This window comes from Thalassophryne amazonica, chromosome 18 (assembly GCF_902500255.1).
Source record: "Thalassophryne amazonica chromosome 18, fThaAma1.1, whole genome shotgun sequence".
In the NCBI taxonomy this organism is placed as follows: Eukaryota; Metazoa; Chordata; class Actinopteri; order Batrachoidiformes; family Batrachoididae; genus Thalassophryne; species Thalassophryne amazonica.
Window position 1 is genome coordinate 41,153,987 of NC_047120.1, and position 22,136 is coordinate 41,176,122.

Genomic DNA, 22,136 nt, shown 5'->3' on the forward strand with positions numbered 1-22,136 from the left:
AGTAATCAGATTACAAGTAATCCAAATGTATGTACATACATACATGTAATCCACATGTATTCTTTCAAAGTAATCCTACCCCTGGCTGCCAGTTATGCTACTATTGTGGCAACCTTAGGCATTCTGAAAAGAAAACATATTGAAGCAGTGCCTGTCACGTCAAGTCCTCAAACTCTTGCTCTGTTGTCCAAAAAAATTGCAATTGGTGTTTCTAGCTGGTGTAACACATGAAATGCAATTGAGAAACAGATTACTTCGCGTAGCATTTTATCTTATTTTGAAAGAATGTCACGGAAGTAGCTGCTCCACAGTGTGTGCTTGACGGGTGATGTTAAAGCCTTAGCGCGCCGCCTCTTCACAGACACCTTTGGACCAGACAAGACACGATTCACGTGTGGGGTCAAAATGGAGCTGCAAAACACAAAGAAGGACACGACTCCGGCGCAGGCTGCATTTTAACGTTTGTTTGACCGAAAAAAGAGCAGGAAAGCGATATGAAGAAACACCACAGTCCAGCCAAGCAGCATCCGCCGCCGCCGCCGCTGCTAGCTGACGTCCCGACAGGCGGCGAGGTTACCGTCCATCAACTCAACGAGCTTCTGTCCAACGGCAGCGGCTTCTACAGTTTACCCACACACCACTTCAACGAGGTGTTCCCCAGAATTTACATCGGTAACGCGTGAGTCATTTCTCTGAAGCCGTGACAGGTTCACACACGTCACAATGACAACAGTGTCGCACGTCGCGCGCGCCTCGCAGGGCGTGTTCGTTCGCCGTTATTTTGCTGTTTTTGTGTTGTTTAGTGCAGGCAAACATAACAAACTATTATTTTTGTTTTCTGTTTATTTTCTGTTAGGGACGGCAGTCCCGCTGTGAAGTTCACCTATCGTTTAATATAAGTATTGTTTTTATGACGCTCCTCCCATTCTACCTCAGGGCCACACCCACCGTCGCACCACCAAATCATTTTCAGAAATTCATGGCCGAAAATAGGTTTTTGACAGTCAAAATTAGTTTTGCAAAGCTAGTTTGAGTTTACGTTTTCATTGGTTTAGAACAGCTACACTCTTAACCTGAATTAGTTGAGCTTACTAGAAAATTGCGTGGAAACCCGTTGCCTTAAACCACTTTAGTTTTTCCACAAGCTAAAACTGATGAGGTTAAGTTGTATTAACACATCACAGTAGTAGTTGTTACTCAAAATCATTAGTTCACATAAATGATTTCTCATTGATGTATAAAATAACTTAAGTTAAACATATATAACAAATAACAATAAACTTTATTAATAACTACTTAAAACAATTTGTTAATATAAGTAATGTATTTTCTTGTAATTCAATTAATTATACCATCTTGATTTTGAGATGATAAGACGTTTCAACAAAAGTGTGTGGAAGGGAAGGAATTAAAGAATACTGGTGCAAGCAATGTTGAAGAACCAGACACGCTGAGCTTTTCTACACTCTGCCACAAGGCAGTGCTGTCTTATTTTGAACCCCAACAACACAAAGTGGTGGAAAGCATCAAACGCAATACACTTTTCACTTAGGTTGGCAACAGAACACTTAACTAAACTTGACTAACCCAATTGAACTATTCAACACAATGAATCAACAACACTAACCACACTATTAAACAAATACGAAACACAGTAACAACACTAAAAACTCCCAAAACCCCATACTCCCATGATGCACTGCAGCATAACAGTTCACATTGCTGCAATACATTTAAATGTTCCAAAGACTTATTATTTAAAAAACATTACAAAGGAACACTTCATGAACACCTTGTCAACCAAAAGACAAGTAAAAACAGGACAAATCCAAAATTCCATGAAGGACTATGAACACACAGCATTTAACAATACCTGCCATATCGTGAACAGGAAAAATACTGACATGCATTAAAACTGCATTGTAAAAAAAAAAAAAAAAAAATGTGACAAATGTTTGCTCAAAAAAAAAAAAAAAAAAGGCAACAAAATGACACATAATATAATTGAACAGATTTTAAGTTCTACAATTTTGTTAAAAAATATTGAATACATTATCTAAACCTAAACAAAAAATTAAGTGCATGTTAATAAAAGCAACGGTTGAAATTGTTTGATTTAGTAATAGCACACCAAATGAGTTATATTACCCCAAAATAACTTCAGTTTAGCTAAAGTGTTGTCACTGGAACAGTCTTTTGGCTAAACTAATTTCCAGAAAGTTACCAACAAATAACTAACCTGAAGCCAACATTCCACTTTAAGTCAGTGTTTCTTTCAAAAGCCCACATCCACAGCAGCCAAGTGTACATGGCGTCGAGCGGAGAGAAAAAAAAAAAAAACAGTACTTAAACACTAAGCTAATTTCAGCATTTAGCTAACTTGTTGTCACTGAACCATCTTTTGACCAGAAAGTTATGTGTTGCTCTCAAAAATCCACAGCTTTTGAATTTGAGCACAGCACGCCATGAGCAGCAGAAGCAGCACACTGGACACGCCCACACCGGTTGCTAGGTAGAATTTCAAATGGGCCCCTCCCCTCCCTTACAGAAGTTAACTCTGCTTAACATGATCGTTGTGCTGAAAATTTCAGTTGACTAGTGCAATCAAATAATTTAGTAATGAGAATGTTTTTTTATTTTTTTACAAAACACAAAAAAATAATTAATGATCACTCAAAAGTTTAAGTTAAAATGCGGGTTTACAGTGTACCTGCTTCAAAATGAGTTTAACTCTGGTCTAAAGTGGCTCCTATCTATTCTCAGTGTAAAATGCTTTCTAAAGGGGTTAATACCAGATTGTCCATGTGCTGTATAGTTTGCAAAATAGGACAAATTAAGATTTTTTTTTTCTTCGACTCTGAATCTGCCACCGTTTCTGGAAGGGCGCTGCGGATTTCGAGTGTGGCAAGGAGGCTCTGAACCTGGTGTATCAGCTGCCTAGCAACTTTGCAAACTATTTCATCATAAAGCTACAGTTTGTAGGATCTATTGGCCTTTCGTAGCAGAATATAGCTGATTACAGACTTGATAACCATCTGTTCATTAGTGTATAATTTACCTGCAACAACAAATTGATGTGTTTTCATGAACTTAAAATGAGCCCTTTCTACGTGGGAGTGGGCCCCCATATGGAGACCGCCATGTTGATACAGTAGCCCAAAAGGGACACACTTACTTTGCCTTTTGTATTTTGCTGTGCAGCTGGAAGACCGAAGGAAAAAAGAAAAGGAATCAGTGATTGCTCCCCTGTAAACTGTCTACTTAATAGGGATGTCCCAGTCTGATTAGATCAGATCAAAATTGGTCAGATAAAGACATTTTTTGATTGGTTATTTTCTTTTAGACTTTACTGTCATGAATCTCACTCCACAGCTCTGAGCTGAGCTCTTGCAGCTGCTGTGCTGCACGTCAGCATCAATGTAATTCATAAATAATGCAGGACGTCTCATTTTGGGTGTAAAAATACGTTTTAGTCGACTGTAGTTTCTTGTCTTTATTACAACGTTTGGAAAGAGGTGTCATTTTTATATAAAGCAGCAATTTGCTTTGAAGTTATTAATTCTGACCGGACTCTAACTTGACTTGGCAGACAGCGGTGCAGCCCTTGGAGCTGTGCCAATGGAATGGAGGACTATTTTCGTTTCTTGACTCTAACAAGACAAGAGTCCCAGTTAGTGACTTTAATCTGGACAAAAGTGACTTACGATTGACATATTTTAATGGCTTTGAGAGGGGTTAAGAAGTGGAATTTCCAATTCTGAAGAGCAGTGAATCAAAGAACTAACAAAGCAGCAGATGGAAGCACTGCTTCATTGGTTCAAGCTTCAAAGCGGAGTTGCGCTGCAGAAGTGGTTCAACGTAGAGAACGATCATTTTCCAGACAAACACCCTCAAAAACAACGGTTGCTCTGAAGGACCAATAAGAAAAAAGGCTATTGATGTTGGTGGATTGAATCATTTCTTAACGATACCCGAAAAGAACCGGTTGTCGATACCCAACCCTAGTTATTGGTTAATTAAACCCAAGTCATCAAATTAGTGCTCGTGTGTTGTCTGTGGTTTGCTTTATAAGCATTGCACTTGTGGCACGGTCATACTCTACTGTAAGTACGCAACAAGTGATCAGCAGCGCACGTCCACGTCTCTTTGTTGGAGCGGTAAGAGGCAGCGCTCATAGCTGATGTGACAGTTTCAAAAACATATCACATTGCTTCAAGTACATAACAAGTCTGTTTCTGATGAATGGTGCATGTGATATAACCTTCCTCACGGTCAGTCAGATAGTGATTTTTCTCCTGTTTATACAGCCACTTTACAGGGGTGTATCCAGAGAGGTGAGTCCAAAGGGCCCTGCCCTCCTTACAGTAAATGTCCACCTTTGAAGACACTTCTGAAAAATGTACAAAAACAATTATGAGAATGAAGCATTTTTAACAACTAAAACGCCATTCAGTCACTATTACTGTCCTAGTTATACGACTATAATTCTGTACTAAGTGGAGTTTAACAGCCCGGTAGAGCGGTTAAAGTGACAAGTATGTACAATAGATTGACTTTAATGTGCTTGCATTCTGCTCTGTGAAAGTATAATGTCAAGGAAATACAAGTTTTGGATTGGGACTTGGTATCTAGAGAAACTCTATTAAATTACACTGTTTGGGATTGGCTAAAAAACAAAACAGATCAGGATAATCCCTACTTGCTTGCAGGCTAACACGTTTGAGAACCCTCTTTTTTGTGACAGAAGACAAGGGAGGATGAACCATCTCTGTAGAGGAAGGAAATAACGTGAATTGGAAACAAAATCATGTCTAACAATGACATAATGCAATCTATGACCTCGCCTTAAACAAGGATAAGGCTTTTTGTTTGTTTTGTGAAATGCATGAAAAGTTTTGAAATTTGGACAGTATTTCCATTTTCAGACCACAACTTACGCACTTTCAGGAGTATGCATAGTAACACAATTCGATGTGGTCCAGATCCAAATTGGGATTAAAAAATAGGATCAAGATCAAGGATGAACGCTGTGAAAACAAAGTTGATAGGAATAATATTTTGGAGAAATTAGTGATACTGCTTTACAACAGTGAACAATGGACAGTGATATCGCCATTAATCCTTCCCTGGTAACCAGTCAAGCTCTGAACAAAAGAAATATCTCAACCTTGCCAGTTGTAAAACATCAACTAAATGTGGCAACTAATAAATACAATTACTCACAAAACTTACTCATTTTAATTTCCTGCACTTTCAGTTAAAATCATTATAGAAACTTTGCATAATTTATTGCCACCCTTGAAAAATGTCAACTACCTATTTTATAAACACAACCCAGTCTAGAGCCTGTGGATCCCCACGGGCGACACGCTAGTTGTAATGAACATTTCAACTCTGAAATTTACAGTTTTACAGATTTTCTTTGTGACATGGCAAATATATTACAGTAGAGTTGGCTGAATTTAACTTGTATTAAGCATTTAAAGCTTTATTGACACATCCCAGTAAATATAAATGCAATATTGATAAGCAGGCTGACTACTGTTTTAGTGGTTATGTGGAAGCTTGCTGAACAGGTTCACAGCTATGACCTTGTTCCAGGAGATACACCTGAAAGGAATTGTGATGCAGGGTTATTTTTAGACGACAATACGAGCCGGGAAAGATATACCAAAGTTTAGATCAGCAGTTCATAAGATCTGAGCGTTGTGACCATTTCGAGAAAGGTGGCACAGTCTCGTCTAACAAAGTGTTCAATGTGGGAAATGATCAAATTTCCAGAAGTGAAATTTCACAAATCGTTTGCAGGTTTTACACTTAAAGGTATAGTAGGAAATCATTTTCAAAGCATTTTTTGGCTATATTAGTTGAGATCCTCTTTACACCCTGATAGCAACCAATTATTTCAATGCTTTGACATCAAAATGAAAAAATAAATGCCACCTGTGGAAGCTGCAGGGCTGTTAAAAGCTCATCTAATCATCTTGCACAGGCCATGACACATTACTGGCCTGCCAGACCGTGTCAGATTTGTTTCTCGCCCTGCATGTACCAGAAAATTTAACGCAGTCGTAGCATGTGACTAGTCTATATGTCATAGTTATGCTCAAGGCCGCCAGCGATTATGTGTTTCCGTATTTTTCGGAGTATAAATCGCACCTTTGTTCTGTATTATCAGCTCTTTGTGCTTTGTTGTATTGTACTTTTTATTGTTGGCATTTATTCTTTTATTATTAGAGTTCATTTTGTTTTGACTCTTGGTTAAGGTTTACATAAATAATTATTATTACCAAACAACCAACAAATATGTGATTTTTCAGTACATAAATTCCACCAGAGTATGTCGCATGACCTCTCAACCACGTAAAACACCGTGACTTATACTCCAGTAAATACGGTCGTTTTGTGATTTCAGTCATCGTTAAATAAAGTTGTAAAAAAAAAAAGGTTGCATGAAAGTAAATTCCAGCAAACTAGTTGAACGATGGCGGAGAAACTACCAACGACAACAAAAGAACTGCTGTTTTTTGAGAAAGCTGCCACCAGAAAAAGGCCAGATGCAGTAAGATCAAAAACCTGTGTTCATAAAAATCTGTGTTCGTCTCGGTGTCAACGCATTTCCTCCATGGTAGTGTGCCGCTATTAGCCCCAGCTGTCACCTTGGAAGGGCCCGCGGGTGAAGGTGGCTGGTATCTCTGGGCACCAGCTCTACAGCGCCCCTCTGCCTCTACATCACCGAGTCCTGGGGTTGCGAACCAAGAAGACCTGCAGTGTAACTTAATGGTGGTCTGTTTCTGCTTGGCACGAGTTAATCATGTTGGTGCAATGTTCGCCTATTAGCTTTGAATGGTGCATTTGGTGATGTAGGATATTTTGGTGTTTTGTAGTTATGATGAAAACTGATTCAGTTCTGTGAAGCTGTTGTTGTGCTTTGGGGGCGTGGCTGTGGAGGGGTGTCTGGAGGAAAGGGCTTGGAATTTTTTGACTATTTGTAAAATCTTGCTTACTTTTATGTACATCCAGGATCTCACACTGCAGCTTTAAAGCTCCCCCCACCCAAAGAGACATCAAGAATGACAGCTGTATGAAATACAATGCTCAGATATTTTGCTGAGCTAAAGTAGTGCTGATGTACTTGTAAGGTTTTACATAGGAGCTCTCGAACTCACTTTTATAGATTTTGGGGAACGACGCCAATCAGGGATGATCCTGAGAAAGCTGCTATCTATCAATTTGGCTCCCGTCACTGCCAAGTGAGTGGGGGCAGTGGGGGTGGAACAGGACAGAGTACAAGCAAATTACTGTACCTCAGTGCTACAACAAAATCAATCTGAATACGCCAGTCTTTCCGGCCGAGCCTCAAAGTAAAGAGCTGGCCGGCAGGCTTGTGTTTCACTAACACAGACCGTTTTAACACAGCGCTGGTTCCCGATTCAGAGGATGTGGTTTATTTATTGGTAGTTGTAAGAGAATCTAGTTTTAAACAGACTGCCTTCAGTTTGTCTGTTAATCAGCATGTTATTGATGAAGTACATGAACAGATTTTAAAGGCCCTCTTTTCCACTGTGTGCAAAGCGATGCAGAGTGCAGCCGTCATTGTTAGTGTTCAACCCACACAGTTATTTTTGTACCTATTGTGTTGGTAGCAAGTGTAATTGTGCTCATTGGTGCGCTTGTAGGCGTGTTGGTTGGACAAAAAGGGAAGGTGTGGTCTGGCACAATGCTGTTGTGTTGCCATCATTTGGCAGCAGAAAGTGACTGTACAATAGAGCAGCAAAAATGTAGTCTTAAATTAAGCACAGTTTTTAAATTTTTTTATTTTTTATTTAACATATTTTCTGGGAAAAAATGTAATTTATAAGTAGTTTGGGAGGTCTTGCAGCAACAACAACAACTATGTACACAGCGCTTTTCCAAGAATCAACACACAAAGGAAACTAATAATTAAAGTAAATCCTAAATTAAAAGATCCAATTAAAAAAAAAAAAAAAAACATTTTTCACATCCAATCCTGATACTTGAATTTGGATATCTGCCGATACCGATAACTTTTCCGATCCGATATGAGAGCTCTGTTTGTTTTATTATTATTATTATTATTATTGATTTTATATGAGAATTTTCTTAAAAAGGAGACCTGAAAGTTGAGCTACAATTTGCCAGAAGGTGCATCTATGATGAAAGCCTAGATTTGATGCTTTGCTGAAAGAATTAAGTACATTTATTTTTTTAATAGACTTTTATAGCCTTATTTTTATAGACTTAAAGAGAAAAAACAGCATTCTCTCTCTCCCTGTCTCCCTTGCTCTCTTTCTCTCTCTCTCCCTCTCTGTCTGTCTCTCTCTCACTCGCTTTCTCTTTCCCTCCGTCTCTCTCTCTCTCTTTCTTCCTCTCTCGCTGTTTAAGTGCTGCACAAACTTCAAACTTTTGGTAAACCCGAAGCCTTTCAACTGTCAAAATAAATGTTATAATCAATGCTCACGATATCAGAACCCAATTCCGATCCCAGATCGGTATCGGATCGGTCCCATCCCTACCTGGATTAACTGGACCTAAAGTTGTCAAGCTTTCAATAGCTGGTAAAAGTGCTAACAACAGCAGCATCATCATCAGACTCCAGGTTAGGTGTTGCCACCTATCTGCCAGAAGGCCCTGCATTCTACCCGTTCGGCATACAGGGCAGGTGATTCGACGTCTTCCAGTGCCGACCCTTTAACATCGATGTTATCCCTAACCTACAAAATTAAAGAAGACAATTTAACTCTATGGGAATACTGCAGCACAGACTTATTAGATGATCAGTTAGAACAGTTAGCGGCACAAAAAGCCATATTATTGCAGATATTTGTCATATAATTTTGTTCTCCACAACAATTAGCGGCTATGGCTAGTGGTGTCTGCGACTGGAGCTCTGGACTCATAGCGCCTGTCACTCAAAAAAAGCACACTCCTAATGATGCATAACTTTATAGCTTAAAATGTCTTAAATGAATGAGTTATGAAAAAATTCACTCAAGAGGCCAATTAAGGAACTGCAAGTTTTTGCAAAAGTAGGATTTTCCAAGCAGGGTCTCTTTCAGTTGCTGATATGGATGTTTGATTTGCAGGCAGCTGCAGTTATCGCCAAGCTGTTCCTGTGAAGACTATAAAAGTATATCTTTCTTCACTCATCTTCAGTCAATTATCTGAAATTGGGTCACGAGGTATAGCTTTATTTTCTCTTTCAAAATCCACCATCTCATACTTCAGATCTGATTATTGCACTGCACAAGTGTAATTTTGGTAACTTGGAAGGAATTTCTGTCAACAAATCCTTGCAGGACACTGTAGTCCAGCAGAAATGATTAATGCGTATGTCACAGTTGTTAAATCAGCAAGTGTTTCCTTCCTGAAAATAAAGCACGACTTGCTTCCTAATTTGCACTCTCAAACCGGTTCCAAATCAGTTGTGGTCAGCACAATGGAAGCACTTTTGTGCAGCTCTGGGACAAAAGGTGTGGTTGTTGGAGGAACACTCTGGCTCTTTGCGAATCTGCGCTTTAATAATGGATGTTGTGGGACTGCAGATCCCAGGGTGAGGAGGCAGCGACACTCCAGGTAAATGGGAAGGAAACAGTTGGCTGTGAACACTGCGTTCCTCTGAACTCTGTAGCGCAGATGTGCAGTAAATGTTGCTTAAGTAAAGTGCATGAGTGTGCACAAATACAAACTCATTTCCTATCTTATGTGCACAAGTTAACAGAAAAGTAGATAATGGTAATATGCAGTACAAGTATTTAATTGCACTTTGCGGTAGTGGACAGGTAAGCATTTATTGGAGGAGTTCATAGTGACCCACTTTGTTTTTTTTTCTTGTTTCATCACATTTGTTGCTGGCCTGCATTTGACACTCAAGCAGATGGGCCACCTCATCACTCCTCTTACGGCCATAAATCAGAATCATGGCAGGGAGCATTTTTTATTTCTTTATGACTTCCTGTCGAGGAGACCTTGCAGCAGTGTCTGGGGAGGTGTGCAGGGTCAGTCAGCCTCACCTGCTTTATGCGGAGACTGTAAGAACATGCTGCGCTCAGTGTGAGATGTATATAAGTAATAACAGATGAAAAGAAGAAGAAGAAAAAAAAATCAGGCTTCATTATACAACATCAAATTAAGAATATGGCAAATGCAAATGACTAAAAAGTAAATAAATATAATTTACTTTGACTTCTGTTTCAGTGCCGACAGTATGAACCAAAGATATTTCATGTGTTGGGTCACCAACCTTATTTAATTTGTTAATATACACTCAAAAGACTGATGCATTGGAAGAACTCAATTCAATTATGAGCAGGATTTCCATCTAATAAATATATGTAGCCCCAAGTCAAGATAATTTAATTCAGTTGGGACTGCATACATTTATTAGGATTAAATCACTTTCACAGCCAGTTTTCTTGAAACAAGTCGGCACATTTCAAAAACTGAGTGCCCATACTAGAAGGAGACTAGTGAGGGAAGCCACCAAGACATGCATGACAACTCTGAAATAATTCTAGGCTTCTGTGCATGTGAGTGGAGAAACTGGGAATAACAATGCTTTTGCTTGTTGCATCCCTGGTCACAGCTTCATGTTTAAGTGGAGTAGAGGATTGTAAAAGAGATTAAATCTAGGCTTGGGTTTCCCATGTGCCTTCTGGCAAACTGCAGCTGAAATGTTGCCTGTTCTTTAAGAAAATCCTCTTCTGTACCACTTCATCATGGAACTGTATAACTGGTGGTGCAACAGACAAAAGTTGCACGATGCACAGTTTTCTCCAACCACAACCACAGAAGCCTATAACTCCTTCAGAGTTGGCTTGAGGGCTTCCCTCACTTGTCTTCCTTCAGCACAGCCACTCAGTTTTTGAAAACTACCTACTTAACACATTTACCATACAATACCATCGTGTTCGTATTTCTTAATGACTGATGCAAATGAAGTCCAAGACACATTGAGTGACGTGGAAATATTCATGTATCCATCCCCTGATTGTCTCAAAAAACCTGGCTGTAAAATTGACAAACTAATCCCTATATTTAGAATAAATTGCACATATCCCAATGATTTTTTGGGATGTGTTGCAGGCCTTAAATGCAGGCATAGATGTTGATTCACAAATGACGTTAACCACAGAAAACATTAAATCTTTGGGGTGTGTGTGTGTGTGTGTGTGTGTGTGTGTGTGTGTGTATATATATATATATATATATATATATATATATATATATATATATATATATAAGGTCTATTAGAAAAGAAACCAACAGTATTATTTAAAAAAAAAAACTATATGGATTTGAATCACGTGTGATTACATCAGCCAAGCTTGAACCCTCGTGCGCATGCGTGAGTTTTTCCACGCCTGTCGGTGACGTCATTCGCCTGTGAGCACGCCTTGTGGAAGGAGTGGTCCAGCCCCCTTGTCGGATTTTCATTGTCTGAGAAGTTGCTGAGAGACTGGCGCTGTGCTTGATCAAAATTTTTTCAAGAACTGTGAGGCACATCCAAGTGGAGACCATTCGAGAAATTCAGCTGGTTTTCGGTGTAAATTTTAACGGCTGATGAGAGATTTTTGGATTGTTTCTATCGCTGTAAGGACTTCCCACAGAGCGGGACGTCACGCAGCGCTCCGAGGTGCCATCGTCATCCTGTTTCAAGCTGAAAACCTCCAAATTTAAGCCTCTGTTGACCCAGGACATCGCGAGAGAACAGAGAACTTTCAGAAGAGGTCAGAATCAGCAGTTTATCTGGACATTCCACTGTTAAAAGAGATTTTTTTTTAATGAAAGATGTGCGGACGGATTGGCGCGTTGGCTCGCAGCCGGCGTGGTGCAGACGGCGTGGTGCGCCCGCCACAGGAAACACACCTCCGTGTTGATAACCATTTGTAAAATCCAGGCGGGTTTTGGTGGCTTTCAGTTGAGTGAGTATCTGAGAAATTGTTTAACAGCAGGGCATGTTCCAACTTGTCCTTAAGGCTTCCAACGGAGGCGTGAAAAAACCCTCGCATGCCCACGAGGGTTCAAGCTTGGCTGATGTAATCACACGTGATTCAAATCCATATGGTTTTTAAAAAAAATAATAAGGTCGGATACTTTTCTCACAGACCTCGTGTGTGTATGTGTGTATATATGTATATATATATATATATATATATATATATATATGTGGCACGCTTTGAGTTCGGGGTGAACTGCCACAGTAATTAAGCAATTGACACCAAACTTGGTATGGTGACTGGAGTCACCAAGGGGGAGGTCACTGGGGCCTTTAGGTTGAAAGCGCATGTGCGTGCGCACACACACACAAACACACACACACACACGGTTAGCTTTATATATTAGTAGATCATGACCCGCTCACTGGAGCCCTTATTTTCGCAGTTCACATGGTACTCAGGTCAAGTAACAAGCATCACATTTTACTTACTATGTAGTAGCGGCCGGTGAGGGTGGACTTTAATTAGAATCCGAATGGGCCAGTGCACACTGCATGTGAGTAAAGGTGTGCGTTTTTGACTTAAAATGTACCTGCTGTGCACAGGATGCAGACTGTCGATATGCCTCCCAAGAAGCAGGGGTATTAGGTCATAAAATCCCAAGTGCTATACGGATGAAATGTAATAGAGCTGGGGAAACATCTGCAGAGGCACTAAGAACATTATATATCCCACAGCATTGCAGTGATGTGACATGCTGTCACCTTTTTTTTTAATCATCATTCACTTGTCTCATGAATGCCACAAATTCCTCTATGAAAATTAATGATGACAACATACACACAATGCAGTGCAACTTATACCTTAACTAAAGTGACATGAAATATACAATGACATGGCTAAAATTCTTTGGGTAGAGTGGGTAACTCAGTTAGTGTGCGTGTGTGTGTATATGTGTGTGTGTATATGTGTGTGTGTATATATATATATATATATATATATATATATATATATGTATATGTATATGTGTATATATATAATTCCATATCGTCCCAACCTTTTCTGATTTGGGGTTGTATTAATTGTTGTTCACTCTGTGTGTATTGTTTACACACATACATACATACACACACAATGAAGTTGGGACATTGTGTAAAATGTAAATAAAAACAGAATACAATGATTTGCAAATCCTCTTCATCAACACTTAACAACACTCAACTAAAATGGATGCCTGCAACACGTTTCAAAAAAGCTGGGACAGTGGTATGTTTACCACTGTGTTACATCACCTTTCCTTCTAACAACACTCAATAAGCATTTGGGAACTGAGGACACTAATTGTGAGTGTCATGATTGGGTATAAAAGGAGCATCCCCAAAAGTCTCAGCCATTCACAAGCAAAGATGGGGCGAGGATCACCAGTTTGTGAACAACTGCATAAAAAAAAAAGTCCAACAGTTTAAGATCAATGTTTCTCAATGTTAAATTGCAAGGAATTTAGTATGTAAGCCATCTAAATTTTCCAAATGGTTTCCACCTGGCTGTCTCTCACAGTTTCTGAAAAAATTTTGATGCAGTAAAGCGGCAGTCGCTCAGCCAATTTCCTGACAATGAAAATCCGCCGAGGAGGCTGGACCACTCCTCCCACAAAGCGTGCTCACAGGCGAATGATGCAACCGACAGGCATGAAAAAACTCGCGCATGCGCACGAAGGTTCAAGCTTGGCTGATGCAAGCACACATGATTCAAATCTATATACACTCAACAAAAATATAAACGCAACACTTCGTTTTGCTCCCATTTTGTATGAGATGAACTCAAAAGATCTAAAACTTTTTCCACATACACAATATCACCATTTCCCTCAAATATTGCTCACAAACCAGTCTAAATCTGTGATAGTGAGCACTTCTCCTTTGCTGAGATAATCCATCCCACCTCACAGGTGTGCCATATCAAGATGCTGATCAGACACCATGATTAGTGCACAGGTGGTGGTACATGCTGTCGTATACGCCGGTCCAGAGCATCCCAAACATGCTCAATGGGTGACATATCCGGTGAGTATGCCGGCCATGCAAGAACTGGGACATTTTCAGCTTCCAAGAATTGTGTACAGATCCTTGCAACATGGGGCTGTGCATTATCCTGCTGCAACATGAGGTGATGTTCTTGGATGTATGGCACAACAATGGGCCTCAGGATCTCGTCACGGTATCTCTGTGCATTTAAAATGCCATCAATAAAATGCACCTGTGTTCTTCGTCCATAACAGATGCCTGCCCATACCATAACCCCACTGCCACCATGGGCCACTCGATCCACAACATTGACATCAGAAAACCGCTCACCCACACGACGCCACACACGCTGTCTGCCATCTGCCCTGGACAGTGTGAACCGGGATTCATCCGTGAAGAGAACACCTCTCCAACGTGCCAAACGCCAGCAAATGTGAGCATTTGCCCACTCAAGTCGGTTACGACGATGAACTGGAGTCAGGTCGACGAGCACGCAGATGAGCTTCCCTGAGACGGTTTCTGACAGTTTGTGCAGAAATTCTTTGGTTATGCAAACCGATTGTTTCAGCAGCTGTCCGAGTGGCTGGTCTCAGACGATCTTTGAGGTGAACATGCTGGATGTGGAGGTCCTGGGCTGGTGTGGTTACATGTGGTCTGCGGTTGTGAGGCTGGTTGGATGTACTGCCAACTTCTCTGAAACGCCTTTGGAGACGGCTTATGGTAGAGAAATGAACATTCAATACACGAGCAACAGCTCTGGTTGACATTCCTGCTGTCAGCATGCCAGTTGCACGCTCCCTCAAATCTTGCAACATCTGTGGCATTGTGCTGTGTGATAAAACTGCACCTTTCAGAGTGGCCTTTTATTGTGGGCAGTCTAAGGCACACCTGTGCACTAATCATGGTGTCTAATCAGCATCTTGATATGGCACACCTGTGAGGTGGGATGGATTATCTCAGCAAAGGAGAAGTGCTCACTATCACAGATTTAGACTGGTTTGTGAACAATATTTGAGGGAAATGGTGATATTGTGTATGTGGAAAAAGTTTTAGATCTTTGAGTTCATCTCATACAAAATGGGAGCAAAACCAAAAGTGTTGCGTTTATATTTTTGAGTGTAGTTTTTGCAAAAAATAAAAAGGTCAGATTCTTTTCTAACACACCTCGTATGTATGTGTATATATGTGTGTGTGTGTGTGTGTGCGTGTATGTATATGTATGTATGTATGTATATATATATATATGTGTGTGTGTGTGTATAAAAGCATTTGGGAACTGAGGACAGTAATTGTTGAAGCTTTGTAGGAGGAATTCTTTCCCATTCTTGCTTGATGTACGACTTCAGTTGTTCAACAGTCTGGGGTCTCCGTTGTTGGATTTTGCGCTTCATAATGTGCCAAACAATGGGCGACAAGTCTGGACTGCAGGCGGGGCATTCTAGTACCCGCACTCTTTTACTATGAAGCCACGCTGTTGTAACACGTGCAGAATGTGTCTTGGCATTGTCTTCCTGAAATAAGCAGGGACGTCCCTGAAAAAGACGTTGCATGGATGGCATCATGTGTTGCGCCAACACCTAGATGTACCTTTCAGCATTGATGGTGCCGTCACAGATGTGTAAGTTGCCCATGCTATGGGCGCTAACACACCCCCACACCATCACAGATGCTAGCTTTTGAACTTTGTGCTGGTAACATTCTGGCTGGTCTTTTTCCTCTTTTGTCCGGAGGATACGACGTCCATGATTTCCACAAACACTTTGAAATGTGGACTCATCAGACCACAGCACACGTTTCCACTTTGCGCCTGTCCATTACAAATGAGCTCGTGCCCAGAGAAGGCGGCGGTGTTTCTGGATGTTGTTGATGTATGGCTTTCGCTTTGCATGGTAGAGTTTTAACTTGCACTTGTAGATGTAGCGACGAACTGTGTTAACTGGCAGTGGATTTTTGAAGTGTTCCTGAGCCCACGTGGTAAGATCCTTTACACAGTGATGTTGGTTTTTAATGCAGTGCTGCCTGAGGGATCAAAAGCCACGGGCATTGAATGTTGGTTCTCGGCCTTTCCACTTACGTGTAGAAAATTCTCCTGATTCTCTGAATCTTCTGATTATATTATGGACTGTAGATGATGAAATCCCTAAATTCCTTGCAATTGAACATTGAGAAGCATTGTTCTTAAACTGTTGGACTTTTTTTTTTATGCAGTTGTTCACAAAGTGGTGATACTCGCCCCATCTTTGCTTGTGAATGGCTGAGACTTTTGGGGATGCTCCTTTTATACCCAATCATGACACTCACAATTAGTGTCCTCAGTTCCCAAATGCTTGAGTGTTGTTAGAAGGAAAGGTGATGTAACACAGTGGTAAACATACCACTGTCCCAGCTTTTTTGAAACGTGTTGCAGGCATCTATTTTAAAATGAGCAAATATTTGCACAAAAACAATAAAGTTTATCAGTTTGAAGATTAAAAATCTTGTCCTCGTGGTGTATTCAATTGAATATAGGTTGAAGAGGATTTCACACAACGTCCCAACTTCATTGGAAGTGTGTGTGTGTGTGTGTGTGTGTGTGTGTATATATATATATATATATATATATATATATGTATGTATGTATGTATGTATGTATGTATGTATACGAGGTCTGTTAGAAAAGAATCCGACCTTTTTATTTTTTTGCAAAAACTATATGGATTTGAATCATGTGCTTGCATCAGCCAAGCTTGAACCTTTGTGCGCATGCGCGAGTTTTTTCACGCCTGTCAGTTACGTCATTCGCCTGTGAGCACCTCCTGTAACAGTGGAATGTGCCAAAAAAGTGGTATGTCCACCTCTTCTGCCATTTCTGTAGTAGTCAGACGACGTCCCGGATCAACACAGTGTTCAGTTTGGAAATGATCTGGTCATTTCAGCCTGTTGATGGCCGCTCGGAGCGCAGCGCACCCTCAGCCGCTGTGGGCCGTCTTTAATCCGGTTGTAATGCTTCTTAGTCTGTGTGATCCCCATAAGATCTTCACCGAAAGCCATCTGAATTTTCCAAATGGTTTCCACCTGGCTGTCTCTCACAGTTTCTGAAAAAATTTTGATGCAGTAAAGCGGCAGTCGCTCAGCCAATTTCCTGACAGTAAAAATCCGCCGAGGAGGCTGGACCATTCCTCCCACAAGGCGTGCTCACAGGCGAATGACGCAACCGACGGGCATGAAAAAACTCACGCATACGCACGAAGGTTCAAGCTTGGCTGATGCAAGCACACATGATTCAAATCCATATAGTTTTTGCAAAAAATAAAAAGGTGGGATTCTTTTCTAACAGACCTCGTATGTATATTTCAATTTCAATTTATTTTCATTTATATAGCGCCAAATCATAACAGAGTTGCCTCAAAGCGCTTCACACAGGTAAGGTCTAACCTTACCAACCCCCAGAGCAACAGTGGTAAGGGAAAAACTCCATCTGAAGAAGAAACCTCAAGCAGACTAGACTCAAAGGGATGACCCTCTGCTTGGGCCATGCTACAAAACAAATTACATAACAATTCACAGAACAATTCACGGACAAATATACAAGAAATGCTATTGGCGCACAGGACAGGAGGATCGCCAACACAAACACGACTCCCAGCTCTGGATGGAGCTGCACCTTAAACAGAGAGGAAAAAACAGAATCAGGCATCAGATAGACAAGAAATACTGTATAATTTGTCAGCATTAAACAAGAAAAACGGAGAAATACTAAGGTGGTAAAACAACATTGTACCAGTATGCTAGCCATATGAAAGGAAAAATAAGTGCATCTTAAGTCTGGACTTGAAAGTCTCCACAGAATCTGACTGTTTTATTGACGCAGGGAGACCATTCCACAGAACAGGGGCACGATAAGAGAAAGCTCTATGACCCGCAGACTTCTTATTCACCTTAGGGACACAAAGTAGTCCTGCACCCTGAGAACGTAAAGCCCGGGCCGGTACTTAAGGTTTAATTAGGTCAGCTAGGTAGGAGGGTGCCAGTCCATGAATAATTTTATAGGTTAGTAGCAGAACTGTAAAATCTGATCTCACTGGGACAGGAAGTCAGTGAAGGGATGCCAAAATGGGTGTAATGTGGTCGAACTTTCTGCTTCGTGTCAAAAGTCTGGCTGCAGCATTTTGAACCAATTGGCGACCCCTAATGCTAGACTGCAGTAAACCAGAAAATAGAACATCGCAGTAGTCCAATCTAGAAGAGATAAATGCATGGATCAGGGTCTCAGCATCAGCCATAGACAGGATGGGACAAATCTTCGCTATATTTCGCAGGTGGAAGAAAGCAGTCCTAGTAATATTTCTAATGTGGAGGCCAAATGACAACGAAGGATCAAAAATTACCCCAAGGCTCCTCACTTTGTCAGTGTGATGTATGACATACGAGCCGAGGCTGAGCGTTAACTGGTCAAATTGATGCCGATGTCTCACTGGACCAAGAACCATCATTTCAGTCTTATCAGAGTTTAAAAGTAGGAAGTTTCTAGACATCCAACTTCTCACTGCTGCAAGGCAATCTTCTAAGGATTTTATGTGAACGAGATTACCAGCAGTTATTGAAATATATAACTGAGTATCATCTGCATAGCAGTGAAAGGTAATCCCAAAACGCCACAATATGTGCCAAGGGGTGCTATATAAAGGGAGAAAAGCAGGGGGCCTAAGACAGACCCCTGTGGAACCCCAAATTTCATGTCACTAAGGTTAGAGGTACTGTACAAAACACAGTGAGAACGACTGGTCAAGTATGACGTCAGCCATGCAAGGGCACTCCCAGTAATCCCAAAATGATTTTCCAGCCTATCAAGTAGAATATGATGATCTACTGTATCAAATGCAGCACTGAGATCTAACAGCAACAGAACCGTAGTGGTGTCCGAATCCATTGTAAGCAGAAGATCATTCACCACTTTAGTGAGAGCCGTCTCTGTGGAATATTTTCTAAAAGCAGACTGCAGTGGCTCAGAGATTATTCTCAGTAAGATAGTCTACGAGCTGCCGTGACACCACTTTTTCCAGAATTTTAGAGAAAAATGATATATTTGATATCGGCCGATAGTTTGTCAATACACTAGGGTCAAGATTAGGCTTCTTAAGTAATGGTTTAATCACTGCAGATTTGAAACATTTAGGAACAGATCCAGAAGTTAAAGAAAGATTAATAATTTCCAGCACAGTCGGCCCAAGAGTGGGCCACAGGTCCTTAAACCGTTTTGTTGGTATAGGATCAAATAAACAGGTTGTGCTTTTGTTGACATTACGAGTTTTGTCAGCATGCCTCGTGAGATACTGTCAAATTCTGTAAATCTAGGTAAAACCTCAGTAGTGGCACCCACATCAATAGCAGGGTGTGGTGGCTGGATTAAGGCATGCCGGGATATGTTTAACCTGATGTCTTATATTTTCTTCCCAAAGTAATCCAGGAAATCTTGTGCTTTAAAAGGAGAGCGAACTACAGGTGGTTGTCCATGCAAAAGTGTTGCCACCGTGTCGAACAAGAACTTTGAGTTATGCTTGTTTTTGTGGATCAAATCAGAGTAGTAAGTCTGCTTTGTAGCCAATAATGCATGCTTGTAGTCTAAGATAGCATCACGCCACGCATGGTGAAATACTTCTAATTTTGAATGACGCCATTTCCGTTTTAGACCTCTAGCTTTATGCTTGAGGTCACGCAGATAATCATTGAACCAAGGTGACTGTGATTTGGGGGAGCGCGGTTTTAACACAGGTGGTGCAATCATGTCGAGTGTAGTTTTGAGCACTGAGTTTAAACTATCCACAAGTCTGTCTACTGACTGGGTATTTGTCAAATGTGAAGCTAAGACATCAGGCAGTCTGGCTTCGAGTTCAGTCTTAGTTGAGGAGTTGATGCATCGGCGTAAAGATATATAAGGTTGTTGTTCCACTAAACACGGCAGCGAAACTGTAAACTTAATAAGTGAGTGATCAGACACCACTGATGTAAGAGGCATGATATCAATATTCGTGACAGCAATACCACGTGCGAGAACCAGATCCAGGGTATTTCCACTAATGTGCGTCGAATCCCGAATGCATTGCTGAAATCCTAATGCATCCACAATTTCCATAAATGATTTGCAGAGGGGATCAGAAGGCTTATTTATATGAATGTTAAAGTCACCAATGATCAGAATGTTATCTACACTAGTTGACAAGTTAGAGATGAATGCACCAAATTCATCTAAGAATTCAGAATATGGGCCAGGAGGCCTATATACAGTGACAAAGTAATATGACTGATTTTTATTCTTCTGACCTTTGCAATGTGTAATATCGTGAGCAGAGCGGAGAATCAGATGCTCAAATGAGTGATATTTGTAACCCCCAACAGCTAATAAGCTAAACCTAGATTTATAAATAAGAGAAACACCCCCGCCTTGCTTCGCATCACGAGGGACGTGACTAAATGTATATGCTGGTGGGCAGGCATTATTTAAGGGGAGGACAGCTGTAGGTTTAAGCCAGGTTTCATATAGCCCAATCATATCTAAGTGATGATCAATAATTAGATCATTGATCAACAGTGATTTTGAGGACAGTGATCTTATGTTAATGAGACCCAGTCTAAGGACCTCTGTTGGGTTGACAGTTGAACTGTTTGGGTTTAGGGGTGGTTCCAGAGTAGCATATATAAGATGCCTAGAAGTAGGTTTGGGTTTAAGACATTCCATGCACGTTGTAGGTAGCAGACACAAAATCTTTGCTATTGCTGGATCAACCACTGGGCCATCCTCAATTTCAACATCATCCAGTATAGTAATGGGTATTAAGTTTGGAAAGCATATCCCTCTATGATTTTTATGGACATGACTGCGGAAGCAGGCCACAGTCTCAACTTGTTGAAATTCCCTCCCTGGCAAATAAACTGCACTATCACCATAGTGGATTTTCTGCACTAAATTTCCCGCTAACCTAATGGATTCCACATCCACATTTGTCATAAGCCTTGCAGGGTCTCTAATCACCTGCTCCGTGGCCTGCTGTAGATTCCTAATGTTATCCTCCCTATAGAGCTCTATCTGTAACCTGACTTTGCGGGTGATAGAATCCCCTATCACTAAAGTCCGGTGTTTTGGCCTGGAGACAGGAGTGGAAGTCACTCGTGGGCTCAGAGAATTCACATCTGGCAAATCCAAGGGGGAGAACCAATTCACAGTTCGCACTGGCGAGTGTGATTGGGGTACCACAACCGGGCACCAAGCCCTACGGGGCTTCCTCCGCCTAGCCACAGTCCGAAATCCGTCCTCCACAGCCGGTGTTTCTAAACTGATGCTAATGGGTTCGCTAGCCGGCCCAACACTAACCTCATCTGGAGTGCCTGTAACATCTAACTCCACTGCGCTAAGAAGCTGCTCTAACTTACGGACACGGCTCTCTGAGAGCCACCCTATCTTCCAACATCACGCAGGATTTACGGAGGGTGTAAAGTATAATAAGTAGTGTACTTTGTGCACTAAGAAATTCAAAAATGTATCCAAGCAAACACGGGCTAACCAATAATGGATAAGCTAACCACTCCTAAGGCTCACACAGACGCAGATAAATGAATTAAAATTCACAGCAGTTACACTGAAAAACTAACAAATATTAAACAGGTAAAAAAGCAGAAGCTATAAAATACACTAAACAGTTAATTATATATATATATGTGTGTGTGTGTGTGTGTGTATATATATATATATATATGTATGTATGTGTGTGTGTATATATATATGTATGTATATATATATATATATATATGAGGTCTGTTAGAAAAGTATCCGACCTTTTTATTTTTTTTCAAAAACCATATGGATTTGAATCACGTGTGATTGCATCAGCCAAGTTTGAACCTTCGTGCGCATGCGTGAGTTTTTTTCATGCCTGTCGGTTGCATCATTCGCCTGTGAGCAGGCTTTGTGTGAGCAGTGGTCCAGCCCTCTCGTCGGATTTTTATTACGAATAAAATGTCTGAACGATTTGGAGCTTTGCTGCATCAAATTTTTCCAGAAACTGTGAGAGACCTCCAGGTGGACACCATTCGGAAAATTCAGATGGCTTTCAGGGACGATTTTATGGGGATTACACAGATTAAGGAGTGCTCCAGCCGGTTTAAAGACCGCCCACAG

The 22,136-nt window shown here is 40.8% G+C and overlaps 1 protein-coding gene across 2 annotated transcripts in view; it reads left to right on the forward strand.

Moving 5' to 3' along the window:
- Nucleotides 1-306: 306 nt before the first annotated feature.
- The window catches only part of dusp3a (dual specificity phosphatase 3a), a 31,417-nt gene continuing 9,587 nt past the window's right edge, over nucleotides 307-22,136 (forward strand). Inside the window, exon 1 of one of the 2 annotated variants that reach the window (XM_034193330.1) lies at nucleotides 307-679. In XM_034193330.1, coding sequence (XP_034049221.1) covers nucleotides 495-679 — 185 coding nt within the window. In that variant the 5' untranslated portion in view covers nucleotides 307-494. The remainder of the gene's footprint in view (nucleotides 680-22,136) is intronic. The other variant, XM_034193329.1, reaches the window with a different exon arrangement.